We start from the raw sequence: 20,292 nt of genomic DNA, 5'->3' as shown, positions 1-20,292 counted from the left end.
ACTGGAAGCACCCAGGGAGATGATCCTGGGTATATGAGTATATATGAGTATATGGGTACATTTTCTGTTTCAGACTGAGCACATTACAATAGAATAAATCTCATCTGGGAATGAAGAAGAAAACAAACATTCTGTGGGTCCACAAAAATCAGACTGCCATTCATTAACTTGATGAGAATCACAAGTTTTAAAGCTGTGGTTCCCAACTGGTCCACCCACAGGGTCCAGATTTCTCCTCCTGTCATCAAGCTAGTTTGCTGTCTCTGTCAATTAGCTGCCCATTGGCCACTTATTCTACAGCAGGAAACAGCACGTTAGAATAAATGCTGTTGTTTGTTTTTTAACAAAAAATCAAATAAACTTGATAACATTTGCAAGTCACTTACGGTTCATTCAGAATGAATCTGAGACCCAGTTCTGGACCACAACCCACCAGTTGGGAACCACTGTTTACTTCCCTGGTTTCTGGCTTCAAAAGAGAGAGAGTAGCTCATGTTCACAAATATGGATTGAGCTTTCCTCGGCCATAGATATAACATACTTGGATTCTTGGTGGTTATGTTCCCCTTAAAATACATGCTCAAAATTGCTACACAGCTATTCTCCAGTAAGGTAACATTCCAGTATAGAAAAAAACTGCACAGGCTGCACAGTGAGTTGAAGGAAAGGGGTTATTATAGGGGCCCAGCTGCTTATGTTTTGCCCTGGGGCACTGTAGCAAATCAATCCAGCTGTGTTTCAAGCCATCATATATGTATAATAATGTAATTTAATGTACTTCTGCAAATTAGGAAAACTTAATCTAAATCTGCCTTTGTGTATTCAGACATATAAAAGCTGCAAACAGGGTATATTGCCTGAGGATGGGAACATCTGGCTTGTAAATCCTGCAGCAGACAGACGGGTGTGTACCTGCTGCATCCAGCAGGGGGCGGTGTGCGCTAAGATAAGCCTCCATACTGGTCTACTATCTAAACTCGGCAAACTGATTTCTTCAAAGTGGCTGGTGCAGATTTGGTGCTCCGTTTACCGTAAAGCCCGCGCCCTAGATTGTGTCTGCTTGCTTCAGTAGTTTGAGGAATAATATTTGGGCGGATTTAGCACACTTCGCTCCGTTATCTGCTGTGACAGTGGGAACCATCAGCCTCGACGTGGACGTGGTCAGTTGGCGTGTCCCGACTTGGAGTGACGGCTGTGCTGTCCTATGATTCCTCCTACACATTTCTGCACTGGCCCCTTTTCTAACAAACTGTATCGCTAACTTTAGTTATATCGTGACCTATTTAACACCTTCGTTGGAAGTTGACGACAGCCGGGGTTCAAGATGTCGGTAGCGGGCTTGAAGAAGCAGTTTTATAAAGCCAGCCAGGTTTGCAAAACTTTTCTTTCTAGTTAGCAACTGTCATGTAGCAGCTAGCCTCATGTAGCATTGTTAGCTAGCGGTTTATAGTTGGCTAATGTTAATAACGCTTTGTTAATGTGGCTGTAAGTGTGTGGACTGGGTAGACGTTTGAAATGCTTTGTGTCAGTGTGGAAAATGTCACGGTTATTTTTAGTCGGCACTTTGTGTTCTTTTATAGCTAACGTTAATGAGCATCTCTCGGACATGTTTCTGCATTAACGCTAGTTGAACTAACGTTAACTAACTTAAGCTAACTAACTTAAGCTAATGCTAACTGGCATTATTGTGCCGTTGGTGGTTTACATGTAGGTTAGTTTACATTTTATGTGGGTTTTTTTTTTTTTTTTTTCAATTCAGATTCAGAAAGTACACATCCTGTGGTAAACATTAGCTCTGTTTGCCTAAGGGACTCTCCGGGTGACTCACAGCTCTTTAGACTAAAAAACAATTCACAGAAATGTCGTGCAATATAAACCAAGACAGCACTGACACTAAAAGTTAACAGTTTTATTTATTCAGTGTAAGAGCCATCCCTTTGTGAGGCAGTCAACATTAGGTTTCAGGCATGCTCCTTTGCAGTGGAGACCCAGTTACCTATTTTCCAGCTGTGTTTTCTTCAGTCTTTTGTTTAGTGAGACAAATCAATATGTAGGGCAACTGAGGGGAGACATGAAAAATGCTATTGCAGCAGAAAGCCACTGCCTTTAATGGACATATAAAAGAGTTACTGTCTTTTACTGTCTGAACCTTGGTGTGAATGTTTTTAATTTTGGCCAGCTCTCTTAGTCATGGGCGGGGACGGTTAAAAAGATTTTTTTTGTGAGTCTCTTTTCTTCCTACCCCTGCTGATCTAAGCAGGAAAGACATTTGGTTTCTGCCCCAGCTTCCTTTCAGGAACAGACTCATATCCCTGTTGGTTTGGTTGTGAGGAAAAATAACACGACTTAGAAGCTGTCATGTCACGGCTGTTGGCACTGGCTGTAATGCAAGTGAAAACTAAAGGTGTTTGAGGGATATTAAGTGGATTAGCGCACAAGAAAGTGGCCCAGGGAATGATGCAGAGAAGGAGGAGGAAAGAGTGGCCTTCCCCTTTATTTGACTGCAATGCAGCTCCTTTTCTTGCCAAAATCTCCATGAGAGTCAATAACACTTGACATAGCTCAGATTTTCTTCACTGGAGGCATGCAGGAAGTTGGCCGTGGAAATGATATCTGTGTCCTGTAGCTCACACATCCTTGTTTTTCTCTTTTACTGCCTCTGCTTCCCTGTTTTTCTAAGAATTACTCTCAACACTAAATCTTAAAAAACTTGACAGTCTGAGGACAGTTAAAACACAAACAACATCACAGTAATAGAAATTAGAGTGTGAGTGATTGTTAGTCCTGAATGGAGATGACAGATTTAGACAATATTCAACAGCTCTTTTTTTGTGTGTTTTTTTTAACAATATGTGTGCAGTTTATCAAGTTTATTTATGCACTGACGTAGTTAGAAGTCTTCTGGTTCTCCAGTGCTTCGAGTTACAGTTGCAAATAAACAGTTATGCAAACATGGAGGATATCTAAAGGTTAAGTAAGCGATAATACCCAACAAGTTATCTGTTTCATGTTTGTAGTGGGTGACGCAAATGCAAAAAGATGCAAAAACTAGCTGAAGGGAAGCAAATATCAAACTCATTTGAATTTATGTGTTTTTGTTTATTAAACACATAACAGCAGCTCCAAGCTCTGCAGATAAGCATCACTGTTGATGTCCTTGCCTTGAGTTTAATGCTAGTACAAACACCTGTGCAGATGTGTCCAGTTATACTATTCAGCTACCAGAAAATAATGTCAGCCAACCAATTTCAAGACTTCAGAGTAGCCACAGTATAAATTGTGATATCAAGGAGTTATTTTTACCTCTCTTATTAAACTTTTAACATTAACTGGAAGAAGCATCAAATCTGTAATCTATAAGAAGATGTAACCTGTCTTTCATCATGACAGTTAGGAGGTAAACTGTAGAAATACAGCGTTCACATTGCACAGTAATCCACCAGGAGTGTGTGCTGAATCTTTATGCACTGACACCCCTGCTGCAGTTATGGACTAGCTCCACTGAAATGAATCAGAGGGCTGGATTTTTTAAAGCAGGCGTGAATGCGGCCTTGCTGTTTCTGCCCCACCGTAGATCAGTGTTTGCCGCAGCCTTCATCTGGGATTAATCCCCATTTATAGGAGTGATAATCAGTCCGCAATGTAATCCCCACCAAGGAAATTATTACTTTTAATCTAGATTGAGCCACAATACAGGTGCTGGTGAAAGACTGCAGTGATTGTGTATGCTTACTGATTTATTGGAAAGAACCAGGAGAGAGTTGCATCTTGAATTTTAAATGCAGTAAAGTGGGAAATTATTTTAAAGCCTTGGCACCATTCCTGATTGGACTCTTGCTAAGGTCTGTTGATGTACATAGTACAAGCCAGATTCTGAAGTATCACCAGAGAGGCTGCTGAGTCTTTACACTTTTTATATCTGATCACAGTAACATAGTTTCCGCTTGAAATGTGGTATATGCTCAGATACTGTGGTGCCCGAGCTCTCTTTGTATATCGAGCTTTGATCTGTAACCTCACTGACCTATTTCTCATGAATTCTAGACACAATGTTGCAGCTATAAAATGGGCTTTCTTCTTTAATCCTTTATATTCTGGGCTTACATTTCTTTATCATGAATGATGGCTTTGACAAAAAAAAAAAAAGAGACAGTTTTGTTGTGTAGCAAAAATAACCCACTGAAATTAATGGTTTTCCCTGCCAACTGCTGTTTACCAGCTGATTTTTCAAATGCTGTTAGAAAACAATATGATCTGCATTAGACCACCACTTGTCCTCTTTCTCCCTCTACCCATTTGGTAACCAGGGACCTGTATCACGAAGCAGGATTAATGTCTTAGCGAGGGAACTCACGAAGCCAGTTCAGTTCTTATCGGGGTAGATCACCATGGCAACTTACTCTGAACGGCTATCCTGCTCTGGAGCAGGGTAAGTTCAGGGTTGAATCTGATCCTATAAAAAGCACCACCCACTGGCCAATCAGCTGTTTGGAAAAAAATGACTCCGCTGACAGAAATGCAGCCCAGTCATGATGGGAAATTTAATTCATTTGATTGATTTTGATTTGAAAGTTTATTTTGAACATTAAAAAAGAAAAGAAAGCAACAACAGCAGACAATGAAAAGATTGCTCAAAAAGGAGTGGAAAGAAGTCAAAATTTCATCCCACCCCTTCATAAGAAAGAAACTGATAATTTATGGACACTTAATAGCACCATTAATTAGTGCCAACATTTTTTTGTTGTTGGAGGAAATGATCCCTGTTAAAGATAATGGGCCTAACTGACAGCTTTGCTGCTGGAAATGTGGAAAGTAGCCTATCATGTGTACACTTCATGGTGTTTGAGGGATTTTCCTTTTTGTTTTGTTTTTTTTAAAGAGGGAGACTAGGTATATTTTTGCGCAGCTGTTAATTTCTAACACAGCTCAATATCAGGATGATTTTATTCAGACTATCACTTTGGTGTTGATATGATTTAATTGTGGCGTCAGCTTTAAGCTTTATTGTAGCATATATAACGTTAGGACAAAGAAGACCAATTTATCAGACGCAATGTTAGACGATAATTGTAATACACGCAATTCATCTGCGCAGCATTGATTTCATGGGATTCAAGGGTGTGATCAGTGTCAGATGTACAGGCACAGGTACTGTAGCTACTTGAACCAGTGATGAGTAATTTAACCTACACATAATTGTATTTGCTACCTTGTTTTGTCTTGATTTTTCCCTCTCTCCTCCTCTATTTCTTCTTTCCTTACCCATTTTTTTTCTTCTCTATTATGTGATTTCATTGATGTTTTGACAGGGGAATTTCTTTGATAAGTTTTAGTGGCTTCTGACCTCTCCGGCACTTTTCTTTTTTTAATCTTGTAAATTTATACTGTCTGTTTTTAACATTATGTGCAAATAAACTAATCTAAACTAAAACTAAACATTATTCATCCCATTATGTGTTGCCACGCATGTTTCCTCCTCCTGCAGCTGCCACGTTGTTGGCCTTTTCTGTAATGTTGCTTTTCTCCTCATATTTTAGTAGAATGATCCTCACGAGAAATACTTTTTTTTCCTCACACACAGCGCTCTGTGAGGACGCTCAGTGACGCTGCGCTTCTCTCATGATTGTGATTGGTTCGCTGCGTGCGCGTTCACGGCTCTTGATAAAGCAACCCTGGGTTGAGTTACCAAGTTGATATCCAGCGTCGTGATACCGAATATCCTGATTGCCATTGTTAGGGTTAGTCAACCCAGGATAGGTCTGGGTAACCCAGGAAAGGTTGATCTCCCTTCGTGATACAGGCCCCAGGCCTCTGTATAAGTCAACTTTCTGGGTGTAGCAATCTTCAAACCATCTGAAGCCAAACAAGATCTTGAACTAGGCTTTGTGAGTAGCACTTAACTGAGTAGTAGTAGCTTAAATACCCAGTTATTATGATGAAAGGGATACCTGTTGCAGACTGATCCCTCTGAGTGTTTACACCAAAACTCCCAGATGGTAACCTTTTGTGGATGTTTTTGGGCTTCGTTCTTTTGAGCCTGTGTGCATGTAAATAATAATGTTACACTGGCATGAGAACTTGATTCATTCATAGAGGAAAAAATGAATTATTTAGTGCAACAAATCACTTAGCCTCCCAAAATCAGAACAAGACGAATATTTCAAGTTACTGACTTGCTACAATAGTAGTGATATACCCTGTCATGAAATAAATTCAACATCCCTAAATGTCTTTTAAGGCAGGCTAGGGTGTCAGGAAAGATAGCAAAGATTTAGAACTGCAGACTGCAATCTTTACTCTAAGGTAGGGAGTCAAAAGCTAAGTAGACTGAGAGTCGAAGCTGTGTCTTTACTTGTGACCTGGATCCCCCAAGGCCCCCTGTCATGTGCTCTCCGCATACTGCAGAGATTCAGCAGTACTTGAAGATCCCAGACTGTTAAGCAAACATCAGTCAGCCACTGCTCAGGAAAGATTATCTATGATGTCTATTATGTTGGCTAGAAGAACAGATAATAGATTAAAAAAACCCTGTTAAAGCTCTATACCTAAAGCTTTGATTTAAACCTTTTGTGACTACACAATAGTCTTTACATAAGCATTTCCCTCAGACCCAGAAATTCATGGTAATTCCAGTAATAACGAACAGCGGTTTGAGTCATGTAGGAAATGACTCAAACTGCCGTTGTCCTACCACAGAGGAGTGAATATGAATGCATAATCTCCTAACTAAAGGGTCGAATATGTCTAACAAACCAGTTCAAAGAGCTACACCACCTGAGAAGATCATCTGAAAATGAAATTAAAAATCGTACAAATGATTTCTGATTATTTATCCCTCTTTCAGGGCCTGTTTTGTCGTGTTTAATTAACTATCCAGACCGTTAAAATGCTTCCTTTGTTCACACTGTAGTTGAAATAATTAAACATTAACATCAGGGTTGATAGAACTTCCCTCAAAACGTCAGTGCACAAGATACATTCCTGTGCAAAACATTTAATACACCCTGATCCTGGTGACACAAGTTTTAATAATACAAAAGTGTCGTGCAGCATTTCGACTAGAATCATGGCATAAACCCTGAGTAAAAGTAGTAATTGTGGTTTGCTTTTGTCTTTGCACAATAGGTCTCCAAGTTACTCTGCAACCAAGCACTGTTGCATGCCAGTTTTATTATCTTCCTGGTAGTGATGGGGGTTGTTTTTTCTGCCCATTCCACTTGAAGAAAGTCAGATAGGGAACCATGTAGTTCACAGACACAGCAGTCAAGCTTTTAAGTATCTTGAAGTCACAGCAGTAGAGACTCATTACAAAGCCAGAGTAACCGTTTAATTAATTTTCCAGTCCTCTTTGACTGACTTTTGTCTTTGAAAAAGCACAAATCCTGCTCTCAATTTAAGGAATTAGCCAAGAATTATTTACAGAAACACTTACTGTACATGCACATGAAGGGGACTGTTTTCTATTTCTTAGTCTTATGTCTGTGACCTAAAAACATGCCGAGAGATCTCACTTGGAAAACATATGCTTTCAATCAGTCTGCTTAAGTTAAAGCATGTTGTCTTTATTGAAATAAAAGCAACAGAGTTAGCTGGTAACATTTCTTCACTGTGCCAATTGTAAACAAAATGGATTGCATAACGCTGCTTGCGTTGTTGTTCTTTGTGGTACACCGTTATCTGTTACTCTAATTCTAAAAATGTAAAGTCACCTGATGAGTTAGGTTAAAGGTTGGATTTGTACACAGTGCTCCATACATATTAATGTTAATTATTGCATTTTCTACACAGCAGGCCTGTGGATGTGTAATTTAGAGATGAGCTTATGTTTGTTTCGCCTCTCAAATGAAAACCTTGTGAGCAGCATTAATGAATTAGCGCTCTTTCTGTCTTTCCCTCTCATTTCCCCTCTCTCTCCCTCTAGATGGTAAGCGAGAAAGTCGGAGGTGCTGAAGGAACCAAACTAGATGATGACTTCAGAGACTTGGAACGGGTAAGAGAGGCATCTTTGTGTGGTCTTAAAAGAGAAACATCCTTGGCCGAAGCTACAGGCCTGATTGGTTTTACACTCAGTAAACAAACATACTGCTGTGTTCGCTCTTGATGTTTACACCATGAAGAACGAAAGCAATACACCATCCTCTGCAAGTTGAGAACAAAATTCTGACCTCAAATTTTATTAAATCCTTTAAAACTGTGTGTGTGACATCAAAAACAACAAATCAATCAGCAATATTTTGATAATTGATGAAGGGAAGACACCTCAGGTGAATTTTTAACTAATAGATATCGCCATGAAACTTCCCCAATTGATTACTTAGATCAAGACAGTTATTTTTATATTACAAGTTTCTGAATATTATGTTGAAATATGCAAATGTGTGCATTATCTAATTAAATATGCACAAATTTGCTTGAATTTCCAGAACAAAATCTGGGTTTAAAATTCTTGTTTAGTGGTTTTGTTATATTAAAGTCAAAGGTTTTTACAGAGACCGTTTCGGATATCTCATTTCATCACTCCTTAAATCAATAAATACTGCCAGCAGCCATAAAAACAATTTTTGCCGTGTTTTTAGGAATAAATTGTTGTATAAACCAGGCTATGAAAGATATATTAATAAATCCCTCTGTAAAAACCTTCAGAATATAGACGGGAATAAAACCAGAAAGTCTGGCATATGCAGTGGCTACTAAAGTTGAGATTTTTGTCTCAGAGTATGAGCAAAAAAAACACATTTTTAGAAAATATCCTCTAAAGATATGTGTTGTAAAATACCATACATTTTTAAGCAAAAGTTAAGACACTATGGCAAAAAGATTAACTAAGAGATAGCACACTATAAAACTTCCCCAGTTGATTATTTACATTATGATAATTACTTTTCTGTATTACAAGGTTTTCTGAATGTTTATGTTTAAACATGCAATTGAGGCATTATCTAATTAAATCTAAGGCCATTTTGGGGCCGGCCTATTGACCGTCCCAAGAGTCAGAACAAAACATGGTGAAGCAGCATTTTGTTATCATGCAGGACAAACCTGGAATAACCGGATGATGTTGGACAAGCCCGGACTCTGACCAGTTTTAGGTCAAAGCTAAAAACATTCCTTTTTTACACTTCCTACTCCACCCTGTAATGACTGCAAACTTATTTTTAAATCACGTTAAATACTCATTTTATCTTTGCATCTCGTGTCTGCACTTTTGCTATTTTTAATGGTGATTTTTTTTTTTTTTTAAATTGTAAATCATGAAGTAATTGACTTCTGTAATCTTGTTTTTCCTTACTCTTTTATTGTAAATCTGTTCATCCTTTGTTATGTTTCACATTTTATTGCCCTTTAAAGCACTTTGAATTGCCCTGGTGTACAAAATGTGCTATACAAACAAAGCTGCCTCGCCTTGCCTAAATATGTCCTTCAAGCAGACATTTTCAGAATAGGTATCTGAACTCAAATAAACACCTCAGTGTGTATTTTGGAAAACTACTTTGCTCTAGTCTGAAAGAAGACATGTTACAGAGTAAAAAATATCACCCAAAATCTCAAAATTGACCAGTGCATGAAAACACTGTTTTCATCCAGGATCTCTTGCCTCCAATGTTTTTTTTTTTCAAAGATGTCAAAATTCACTGTTTCCAGTTTCTCAAATGTGAATATTTGCTGGTTTTCTTGGTCTTCTAATACAGTACTAAATTGAATATCTTTGGATTTTGGACTTTTGGGCAGAAAAACACTTTTTGACATCACGTTTTGATCTTGGAAAAAGTTAACGGCATAATCATAGTATTAATTCATTATGAAAATTGTTGCAGCCCTAGTTTACATTTTTTAATGTTCATCATCAACAATATGAATAATTCCAACATAAAGGGATGATAGGAGTGCTTAAAGGCACGCTATGCAGGATTGTACAGAAACATACAGAAGTAATCCCTTGCAATCATGTTTTATGAAGTACTAGTGTGTGGCGGTGTGTTTTTCTGCAAAGACGCTACCCTCTGCCTGTATTTTCTTACATTCTTATTTCCTGTGCTTGGTACATTTATTGGCGTTGACCTCCACAGTGCTCAGGTGAGGTTGGGGCTTAATAAAAAGTTAGCAACCCAGTGACAGACTATAAGCAGTAGGCAATCCAAGAAACACAGCGCCAAAAAAACCCCAAATATAGTGAGGTAGAATGCCAAACAAGAGTGAATCTGGGGTTGATTTTTACTTTCACTCTCGCCAGGGAGTGCGTTTACAGTATACCTTTTAATACAGCATTCCGCTTTCAGGCTTAGTCACACCAGCATGTAGTGGCCCTTGTCACTATAGTATGCACTGTATGCAAAATTCATGGGAAGAAAAATAACTCACTGTACTTTTAAAGTAGTTCATGTGTATATACCAATAAGCAGGCAGTGGTTAACAGATGGTTTAACCACGCACCTCATTTGCCTGTCATTTAGTTGTGTGATTACAGCAGCTCTGTTGTACACTGACTTATGTGTGTGTGTACGTGCTGTGTTTTGTAGAAAGTAGATGTGACCAGTAAAGCAGTAGTGGAGGTAATTTCCAAAACATCAGAGTACCTTCAGCCCAACCCAGGTGAGAAGAAAACCACTTTTAGTGTATTTATTGGAACAGTTTGAACTGTTCTGATGACTGATGACACTTATTTTAATTCCCCTTTGTAGCATCACGGGCCAAACTGTCCATGTTGAACACCATGTCTAAGATCCGCGGTCAGGTGAAGAACCCAGGCTACCCTCAGGCCGAGGGGTTGCTTGGGGAATGTATGAGCAAGTATGGACGGGACCTCGGAGAGGACACTAACTTTGGTAAGATATGTGTGTGTGTGGAGAGAGACCATAAACTCCTGGCACAGAAATGTTGGAGTTTGTTATTATGGGTTTTTGGTTGTACATGGTTGTGTATGTGTGGTATGCTGACTGATAGACTGCACCCAAATGCTTTGACTGTTTAAAGTATTGTGTTTGTGTCTCTGTGTGTTTTTATTAGATACTATCTGTTACTTTATGTGTGTTCTGATGGAGATATGATTCTTTGGTACAACACTATAAATCTACTATATCACAAAACTATCAATCTCTGTCTGTGTGGCTCAGGCGGCGCGCTAGTGGATGTTGGAGAGGCCATGAAAAGATTGGCAGAAGTCAAAGACTCTCTAGATATCGATGTTAAACAGAACTTTATCGATCCACTGCAAGGGCTCTGTGACAAGGACCTCAGAGAGATTCAGGTACATCGACAAGATAATTTCTTCAAATTATGTTAAATTTAAAACAAGATGGTGATCACTTCCGTGCCACCTCCGTAACCAACAATGTTTACCACCTCAGCATCACCTGAAGAAGCTGGAAGGCCGTCGCTTGGACTATGATTATAAGAAAAAGCGTCAGGGTAAGATTCCAGACGAGGAGCTTCGACAGGCCCTGGAGAAGTTTCACGAGTCAAAGGAAGTGGCTGAGACGAGCATGTACAACCTGCTGGAGACTGACGTGAGGACTGATTTGTTACTGTTCAGTGCATTGTATGTGTGTCTGTCCTCCGAAGCATCAGCATTGTGCAGTCCATCTTTAAAATGAAAGGGGTAATTACATCCAAAAGTTAGGGGTCTTAGCATATAGCTTTGAACACAGAACACTTAAATACATTAAATACATTAAATACACATACTAAAAATACAGCCTTTCAAGCACCAATAATCTTTACTATACTTTATATTGCTGTATGTCCTTACAGTAATAAAAAAAGCCCCCATTAAAGCATATCAAAGACAACATTTCAAATGGTAACCACAATTATTTTCAGCCTGGGCTGTCTTGTGACATTAATTGGTGCTGCCATATCATGTGAAACATTTCATGAGTGCTTTGTTGTGGACCTACAATGAGCTCCACTTTTCTGCTGTTAAATACACACCCATAGGACAAACACGGCAATAGTTACACCTGTAAAGGTGTTCAGCCAACACTCACACTCGAGATAAACACGTCTTTAAATAGCAGTTTCCATTTAATAACTGTTTGATTTTGGGTTTTGAAATTAAAGCATTTGTTTGCCCTGTAACTGCAGGTGTGCACACCTGTAGGTGAAGAGGCATAGAGAACAAAACAGCTTAGGGTGCACGTTGGACTTCATCTAGATTTATGTTGAATTGTGTGTTTTGTTATATGACAGCACAGCCTTTTGTTGTTTAGTTATAATGCTGAAGACAGGTTAACAGTGTAAATATGACTAGTGTTACCTGGAGGAAGTGCATCTGTTCCACATTTCTTGTTAGTTCTGTAGATCCAGCCTCTTTTTAGGTTGTTCCCTATGATCATTTAAACACTATGTATCTGTAAATTTGAGCGGGACAGATCATTTCTGATGTTGGGTATAGTGCTTAGACAAAATAATCTAAATTAGGGTCTACTCACTAGAATCAGTTGAGGTTAAATGTTTCAGAGAAAGTGGACCATGAGTAAAGATTATGTTGTCAAACTAATATTAATTATTTACCACACATTAGCTTCATGATCGTGAATCCCTAAGGTGCAGTATATGCCCACATGCTGTCACTGGGGTTTTTACAAACGGTGTTATTTATAGTGCAGAATATTGAACTGTTTATCCATTGGATTGGCAAGAACTTAAGCAAAGTAACATCTTCTGTGTTTGTGTGTGTGTGTGTGTGTGTGTGTGTGTGTGTGTGTGTGTGTGTAGATAGAGCAGGTGAGCCAGCTCTCATCCCTGGTGGAGTCCCAGCTGCAGTACCACAGACAGGCTGTACAGGTGCTGGAGGAGCTGTCTGACAAACTCAGAGACAGGTGCAGTAATGAGACCAGACATGCACTAATAGCATACTGTGTGGTGTATCTAACTGTGCAGCTTTCTGATTGGAGCTTTTCTCCTTCTGGTTCAGTCACAGTAACTTCTAACATTAGTTTGTAATTATTGTGGAAGTTTTGAAATGTAGAACTTATCTTTTTGAATAGGATGAATGATGCTCAGTCTCGACCAAGACGTGAATACACACCTAAACCCAAACCTATCTTTGACTTTGGAGAAGACAGCCATTCAAATGGCGGCTACTCAACTTCGATGGCCCCTCCACCTTCACGCAACTCAGGTAAGAAACAGTTGAAGGGCTTTAAAAACACATTTCTGAAACATTTGTGAGTGAGGGTAAACATTGATGGTTTTTTTTATTTTATTTTACCATGAACACTTTAGTAAAACACATTTTGGCTAACTATGAATGTCAAAATGATGAAGTGGCTGACGGTACTGTTTGCACCAGAGAGCAGATGATGTCTTGACAAAACAAAATAAACCCTCTCTCAGGCATGATTTGTGGAAAAGAGCTGCCATACAGCAATAAAACATCCAGCTGTTTCTACATACACAAGATGGACTTAGCCAAAGTAGAATGCCTGCATTGAACACACTCCTTAGAAATCTGACAGAAACTAAACTGGAAAAAACGCTCCGCATTGCCAACATTATTGCTCAAGACCTGCAACCAATCAGTGCCACTGAGCACAAATATGTGAAACAAATTCTCCTCTTTCTGTAGTCTTAATGTGGCTGTATAAATGGTGGTGTGCACTAAATATTCGAGTCAAATGGACTCAGTTGTTTACAATGAGAAAATGGACGTCTGTTTATGCACGGGGTGTGGGTGTTTGTGTGTATGTGTGCGTGTGTAAGAGAGAGTGTGTCCTGTCCTGTCATCTGGCTGGCCTTTCTCCAACTGACCTTGTTCCTCTTTCCTGTGATATCATCAGAGCCGTTTTTTCACTTGGCCACATTGTCCTTTCGGAAACCCAGATTGTGTGAGTCACAGATTGTGTGGGCCTTTTTTTTTTTTTGGGTCATCACATATTCTTGCGGTGTTGAAATGGTCCAGTATGCTTGCACAGCTTCTGGTGTGAAATGTAGGAAGTAGGATAGTTGCTTCTCACACATTCGACACGTAATTGGTGGTTTATGGTGCACGTGTATTAACAGCATGTTCGTAGTTGTGGTTTTTATGAGATCCACAACCTGTAGATACTGCAGCCTGACTTACTCAAAGTTCTTAACACCTTGCGATCACTGACTCAATCCACAATTGCTTTAAACGTGGATATTCTACACATTCAAAAAGAATAAATGAGGATCTAGTTGGTGCGAGTAACAAGCAACAAACTTCCAAACTTGTTGTTTGTTTGTCTTTATAAAATGCTATATTAATAAATATTTCAGGTAGTATTATTATTGCTAAATTATTAAGTTGTAAAGCAGGTGCTTTTGTCCAGTGTGTAGAATTTGGTGGCATCAAGCAGTGAGGTTGCAAAACTGAAACTTCTCCTGTGTGGTCAGGTTTGTAGAAGAGCTCTGGTGGCCGACGTGAAAACGCATATGCACTATTTAGAGCCAGTGTTTGGTTTGTCCCTTGTGGGCTACTTTAGAACTACAAGGCGGACTCTGTGGAAGAGCGCCCTCTCCGTATGTAGGTATAAATGGCTCATTCTAATGTAATGAAAACACAGCAGCTTATTTTCAGGTGATTATAAATTAATGAAAACAGTTGTGAATATCATAAATGATTATTTGCCCCTAAATCTTACACACTTGACCTATAACTAACATTCAAGAAACAAGCAGCTGGTGCTAGAATTATAATCAATTGTTCAGTATTTGTAGTGGTATTTTAGTCAGTATCAGATTTAGTTTTATTGTTATAAAGAGAAATAAGGTCACCTACTTTGAATCAAGTGGTATTAATCACCTGTCATCTATGTTTATGTGTGTCCATGTGTAAACAAATCATTTTTAACCCACTATCTTGAAGACCATACAGAGTAAAACTGATGTGACTTTGGAGTAGCTTGCTGCTTTTAGCACATATTCATATTGAAATCACTCAAATAAGTCACCTGTTTTCTTGACATTGCTATTTTGCTTATATATTTTTTATGATAACAGTGTATCAAATGATAATGTGAAAGTGTTTGCTTGTAGTGATGAACCTACAGAGAATTATCACCTGAATTTGCAGCTCCCCTTGTCTACGGAGGTTTATAGTTTCTGCTTATTGTTAAGCTGTTCGTCTCACAGCTTTGGTTTGGTTCACTCTCACCACTCTTGTACTGTTATTTTCAGCGGCTGCAGGCAGCTGTTAATACCCACTGTTCGCTACCTGCTTGGCACCAAACCGCAGACAGACGAAGTTAGTGACTAGCTGGTGAACATAGTGGAGCATTTAGCCGCTAAAGACTGATGACACACACACATGAACACACACACACACACACACACATGAACACACACACACACATGAACACACACACACACATGAACACACACACACACACACACACATAAACACAACAATGTAACACTTCAACCCCCTCAGACACACATACATGTATATAGTTTAATGTTAAATTTTATATATCACTTGTTATTACTTATTATTACTATTATTTACTACTACTTTTACTACTAATACTATTACTATTATTGTTGTTATACTATTTTTACACTTATTTTATTTTATGTTATTAATTCTCTAAGTGCTTTGACAATATTGTTATTATAACTTTCATGTCAATAAAGCGAATTTGAATTGAATTGAATTGAATTGAATTGACTGATGACAGACTGATATTTCCTTCAGAAGCTGGTGTTGGTGACACTTAACTAGAATACTAAGAATGCCAATAGCTTTAAGGCAATTGAATGAAAGTGCTTCTAAAATTCAAGGATGCTTCTTTGATAGGTCCTTCTAAATCGGGTCCTACAGAGGCAAGGCAAGACTTCTTCCTAGCATTCGATGAGCACACATTGGAACAGGCTAGTGAGTGACCACGTGTGTCATTGAAAAGGCCCAGCCTTCAATTCTGGCTAATCATGCGCAACAAATTGTGGGTATTTCATGCCCGCTGAGGATGCACACATGCATCCTTGAAAATTCTCTGAAGGAGGGACTCGGTCCTTGGTAGAATTCAAAGCATCTTTGACATTGGAAGTCCTTCGGCAGGATTTGATGACCGTGAAATTCAGCTTTAAGACTTTGAGAAGCACCAGACATCAAAAGCACTGATAGAGAAGTGGGTCATACTAGCTTACAAGCTTTTTACTATGACAAATTGGCATGTACTCGGATCTAACCTACCTTTAATTAGTAAAATGTTTTTAATTGTAATTATTATTATTTTGCTTCAGAGTTGATTCAAATTGATTGCTTATTTTTTTCTGCCTCTGTAAACTGATACAGTGTGAGAGTAATACATAGAGAACTAGTGGCCAAAGCTTTCCCCATCTCTAGCCTGCCCAGCAGTCTGTGGGGTTAAGTTGATACAATGAGAAAATTGTTAGGAGACAAAAAAGCCTAGTTTGTCTCGCGTGTGGAGCCCCACTCTCCTCCGCTGATCTTTGTGAGGTCACAGAGAAAGGCATAAATGGGGGAAACGGTGGTCGGATGGGGAGGGACGGGGACATTCACACAAAAACTTGCTGTCAGAGGATGTTGTGGTTTCAACTTGTCAGCACTCTTGAGCTTGTTTGCAATGCTTTGTTGAAGTTGATCTGACTGCACCACGAGCTTATGTAATACTAACATATATAAACAAGTATGAACTACAGTATGCAGTAGATTACATGCCTAACCTGTGCAGTGTGACAATGTTTTCCTGAAACTGACACTGCTGTGGATCCTCACTGTGTCTTAGAGAATTCTGAATGTTGTCCTCATCTTCCTCTTTCTTTCTCTCCTTGTGTTTTCTCAGCCCCAGAGCAGCCGAGCTGTAAAGCGCTGTATGACTTTGAGCCAGAGAACGAGGGCGAGCTGGGCTTCCGCGAGGGCGATATCATCACTCTAACCAATCAGATCGACGAGAACTGGTACGAGGGCATGCTGAACAGCCAGTCGGGATTCTTCCCTCTCAACTATGTCGAGGTCCTCGTCCCATTGCCACACTAATAGAAAGAGAGCATGAGCGTTAAGGAGGAGACTGATGGAGAGGAGGAGGAAAAGGAGAGAGCAAGTAGAATTAGTAGAGAGGGAGGAAAGCAAAGCCAAGGGATGGTCCGCAGAACATTCATTTTCACCTTCAGCTCCAACGTCACCATCAGAGACAAGCACTTTTTGTCATCTGGAATTCTGGAGAAGACGGTCACATTTCAAAGTCCAGACCAGAATATCAACCTGTTCCACCCAAAGGTAAAAGGATCTGAGACGGACATTAAGTGTCATCACCCGTTATCTGGCAGTCAGAAACATTTCCTGAGGACTAACTGATGACACATTTATAAGCAATATTTCCTTTAACCACAGAAATTACTGATATCATAAAGATAATTTGTATTAAATCTGGTGTTTATGATGGGGTGACATTGATATCATCCTGTATGTGTGACTGCAGTCTGTTTAAAACTCAGGTTGCTCACCAACTTAACAGTTAGTTTCAGGCTGAAGAGGCCAACTTGAAACAAAACCTCACAGTAAGTGTCAATTAACTTGGCTGAATATCATCTTCATTTCAAAACTGAAAACTGTTTGTGTCCCTGAAGGACTAGAGCTCATCTCATGATGCCACCTGCTGGCCAAACTGAGAATTACTCTCACCTAAACTAAAATGGAACTACACACGACTAAAAATGTTGTTTGTATTAAAAAGGAAAAAATACTGCATTTGCATTTTTAATGAGAAACGAGCAGAAATTATCCTCAGATTTGTGCTTTACACCATGTTCAGGTTTAGGCCTATTTGTAATGCTCGTTAGATTTGAGTCTAACCTGTGCACTGATAGCTTCAGAAGACAACAGGCCTGATACAGTGGTGTCCTCTCAGTATTTGATTTATTTCAGTCTCAACCTACTACAGTAGCTTTAAAGTAGAACTGCTTACTGAATATGTGAGAACATGTAATTGCACCTTGGTCCTCAGATGAGATTGATGTGTGTGTGAAAGACTTACTCCACCGCTACACACAGACCCAAAGTTAAATGCAGACGTTGCACCTTTTTGTCACTCAAGGCAGGCGTGTTTGTTGTGTAGACATGCAGAGTTATTACGTTGTTTAGTCTGCTTGTCTGTTCAATAGAGGAGACAGAGCCAAAAAACTTTATAAAATGCAATAGAAACATATCGCTCGGTGCGCCTGTTTGCTAAACTGCTAACTATTCTGTAATATAGCCATATATTCATTTAGTTTTGGGCCTGTTTGTCTTAGCATGTTTAGCCTTTCCTTTATTCGGTCTTTTGACCTGTTGTAGGCGCCTGTTACCTCCATGCAGTGCCTGAATAGATGACGCTGCTGGCAGCGACTCAGTCTTTCATATTCATCACTAAGTGTCCCACTATTTCTGTTTTCCGTCGTGTCTTTGAGAATGTGAAACTCATCTGTGCTTTGAAACTTATTCTGACCCTGTGATTCTGATGATTCACAATGGCTTGATTTATTTGTGAGTAGTACGTTGGGCAGATGTAGACAGGTATCGTTCCTGTTTAGTTAATCTATTTGGACAAGGCTGGTTCTTGTTCTGGATTTAACCGCAGTCCACACCTGCAGATGGAGTCTAATCCAACATACACTGTACAGTATGAGGGAAAGACCTGGAGTGAAAGGGAAAACATCAAGGGAAAAATAAATGTAAGCTGTTGTTCACTTTGGCGAATTTGGAGAACTTTGTTACCAAACATGAAAATTTACCAAACAAACTGTCCGTCCAGCTGATTTCAAACTGTCTGGAGGTCTAAAAAAAAGTTAAAATTGTGAATGAGAAAAGTGTCTTGTAATATCTCTGCTACATTTCCCCCCGTATTATCTGTGTTTGTCTATCACTCCATGCTGCCAAACACTTCCCCCACTCCCGAGTTTGGTCCTTGTCTAATATGTTTACATCTCTGATCTTACTACATTTCAATGCTTGTATCAAGATCAGGGCAAAGTTAAAGGGCTGTAGGAGGTGCTGTCTGGATCACACTGTTATAAAAAAAAAAAAAAAAAAAAGTCCTTGCTAGCTTTGTTTTAGTGCCTTTGGAAAAGAAAGGAGGGAAAGTACCGCAACTAATCCAGCAACCAAAACCTAACCTAGCAACTTAAGAATATGGTCAAGAATTTTTTTCTACTTTTGGTTTTTATTTCTAGCCATTGGCGCTTTTCATGTGTAAAGATAAAATGCATGTGTGCACATTTCTGCACATATCTGACACTACAGGCAGTTTCCTAGACATGTGTTGTGTGTACTAATGTGAAGTTGATCAGCAGACCACCAGCGGAAACTGTTTTTTATGTAGATTTTAATCCATGTTTGAAAAAAACTAAAGTCCCACTGATTTCTTCATTTTTTTTTAAAGGGCTATGTATTTGTTTAATCAGTCTTAAATGCTCTTTGGAACAGCATTAAATCATTCTGGCTCTCTATAGTATTATTTTTTATATACAAGACCTTAAAACATATAAATTAATCTTTGCATGTAGTCCTATATTACACCTTGTACATGTATGTCTTTAGATTTAAGTTGCCTTTTTACTTTTGGTAAGAGTACAGAATTTAACCACAATATTTTGTCTTTTATTATTGTATGTGCTTCTTTCTTGTCCCCCACCCTCCCCTTCTTACAATAAATAAAAAAGAAAAATGTGTTTTTGTTGCATATTAATAGCGAGATCTTCCAACAACATTATGCGTGGCTTTGAATTTATGTTTTAATGTATACTGTGCAGGATTTTCCGAAAAGGAAAGAAATGTACAGACTCACACGGAAGTAACTACTCTCGATTGGCGTATATGTCTGCACAGATCCTGTCCTCTGCTTGTGTTTTCTATTATTTTTGCAGTGTTAGGGGCGTTCCTGGGCACAGCACACACATGAGGTCAGGACAGGAGAGGAGAAACAGGAAAAAGGTAGCGACCAGGTGCAGGACTGTAAGCAGCGCACCTCCAGAGGAATCTCCAAATGTGGTGGGCTTTCACTTTCATATTTGATGGCAATACTGTTTACAAGCCAACAATTCCTGCATAGTTTAACTTAGACACATATGATCTGAGAAGGAAAATAAAAGGAAATGTTCTTCTGGCTTTATGCACAAGAATTTAAAATTTTTAAAAGGGCTACTACAAATATTTTCTTTTGTTTTTAATGGGTCAGACTGAAATAACTGGACAACTATTTACTGGACTGCCATGAAATTTATGTATACACAGTCATGCTCCCCAGAGGATGAATCCAAATGACTGTATAATAATAACTAGATACTGGATGCCAACATGGCCTCTATTCAGTCCAATGGAAATGCTCACTTGGC

General features: G+C 39.0%; 1 protein-coding gene across 1 annotated transcript; it reads left to right on the top strand.

The window, feature by feature from the left end:
* The first annotated feature begins 970 nt into the window (after positions 1–970).
* Positions 971–19,629, top strand: sh3gl1b (SH3-domain GRB2-like 1b). The gene is made up of 9 exons (XM_049588381.1): positions 971–1,369; positions 7,922–7,990; positions 10,518–10,590; positions 10,680–10,823; positions 11,112–11,245; positions 11,346–11,504; positions 12,715–12,818; positions 12,987–13,120; positions 16,767–19,629. The coding sequence occupies exons 1-9, from the start codon at positions 1,325–1,327 to the stop codon at positions 16,958–16,960; spliced, it is 1,056 nt and encodes a 351-aa protein (XP_049444338.1). The 5' UTR covers positions 971–1,324; the 3' UTR covers positions 16,961–19,629.
* Positions 19,630–20,292: the final 663 nt, after the last annotated feature.

The sequence above is a fragment of the Epinephelus fuscoguttatus genome, linkage group LG10, assembly GCF_011397635.1.
Source record: "Epinephelus fuscoguttatus linkage group LG10, E.fuscoguttatus.final_Chr_v1".
NCBI classification, from domain to species: domain Eukaryota; kingdom Metazoa; phylum Chordata; class Actinopteri; order Perciformes; family Serranidae; genus Epinephelus; species Epinephelus fuscoguttatus.
Note: the sequence above shows the minus strand (reverse complement) of the source record. Positions and strands in the feature narration are given on the sequence as shown.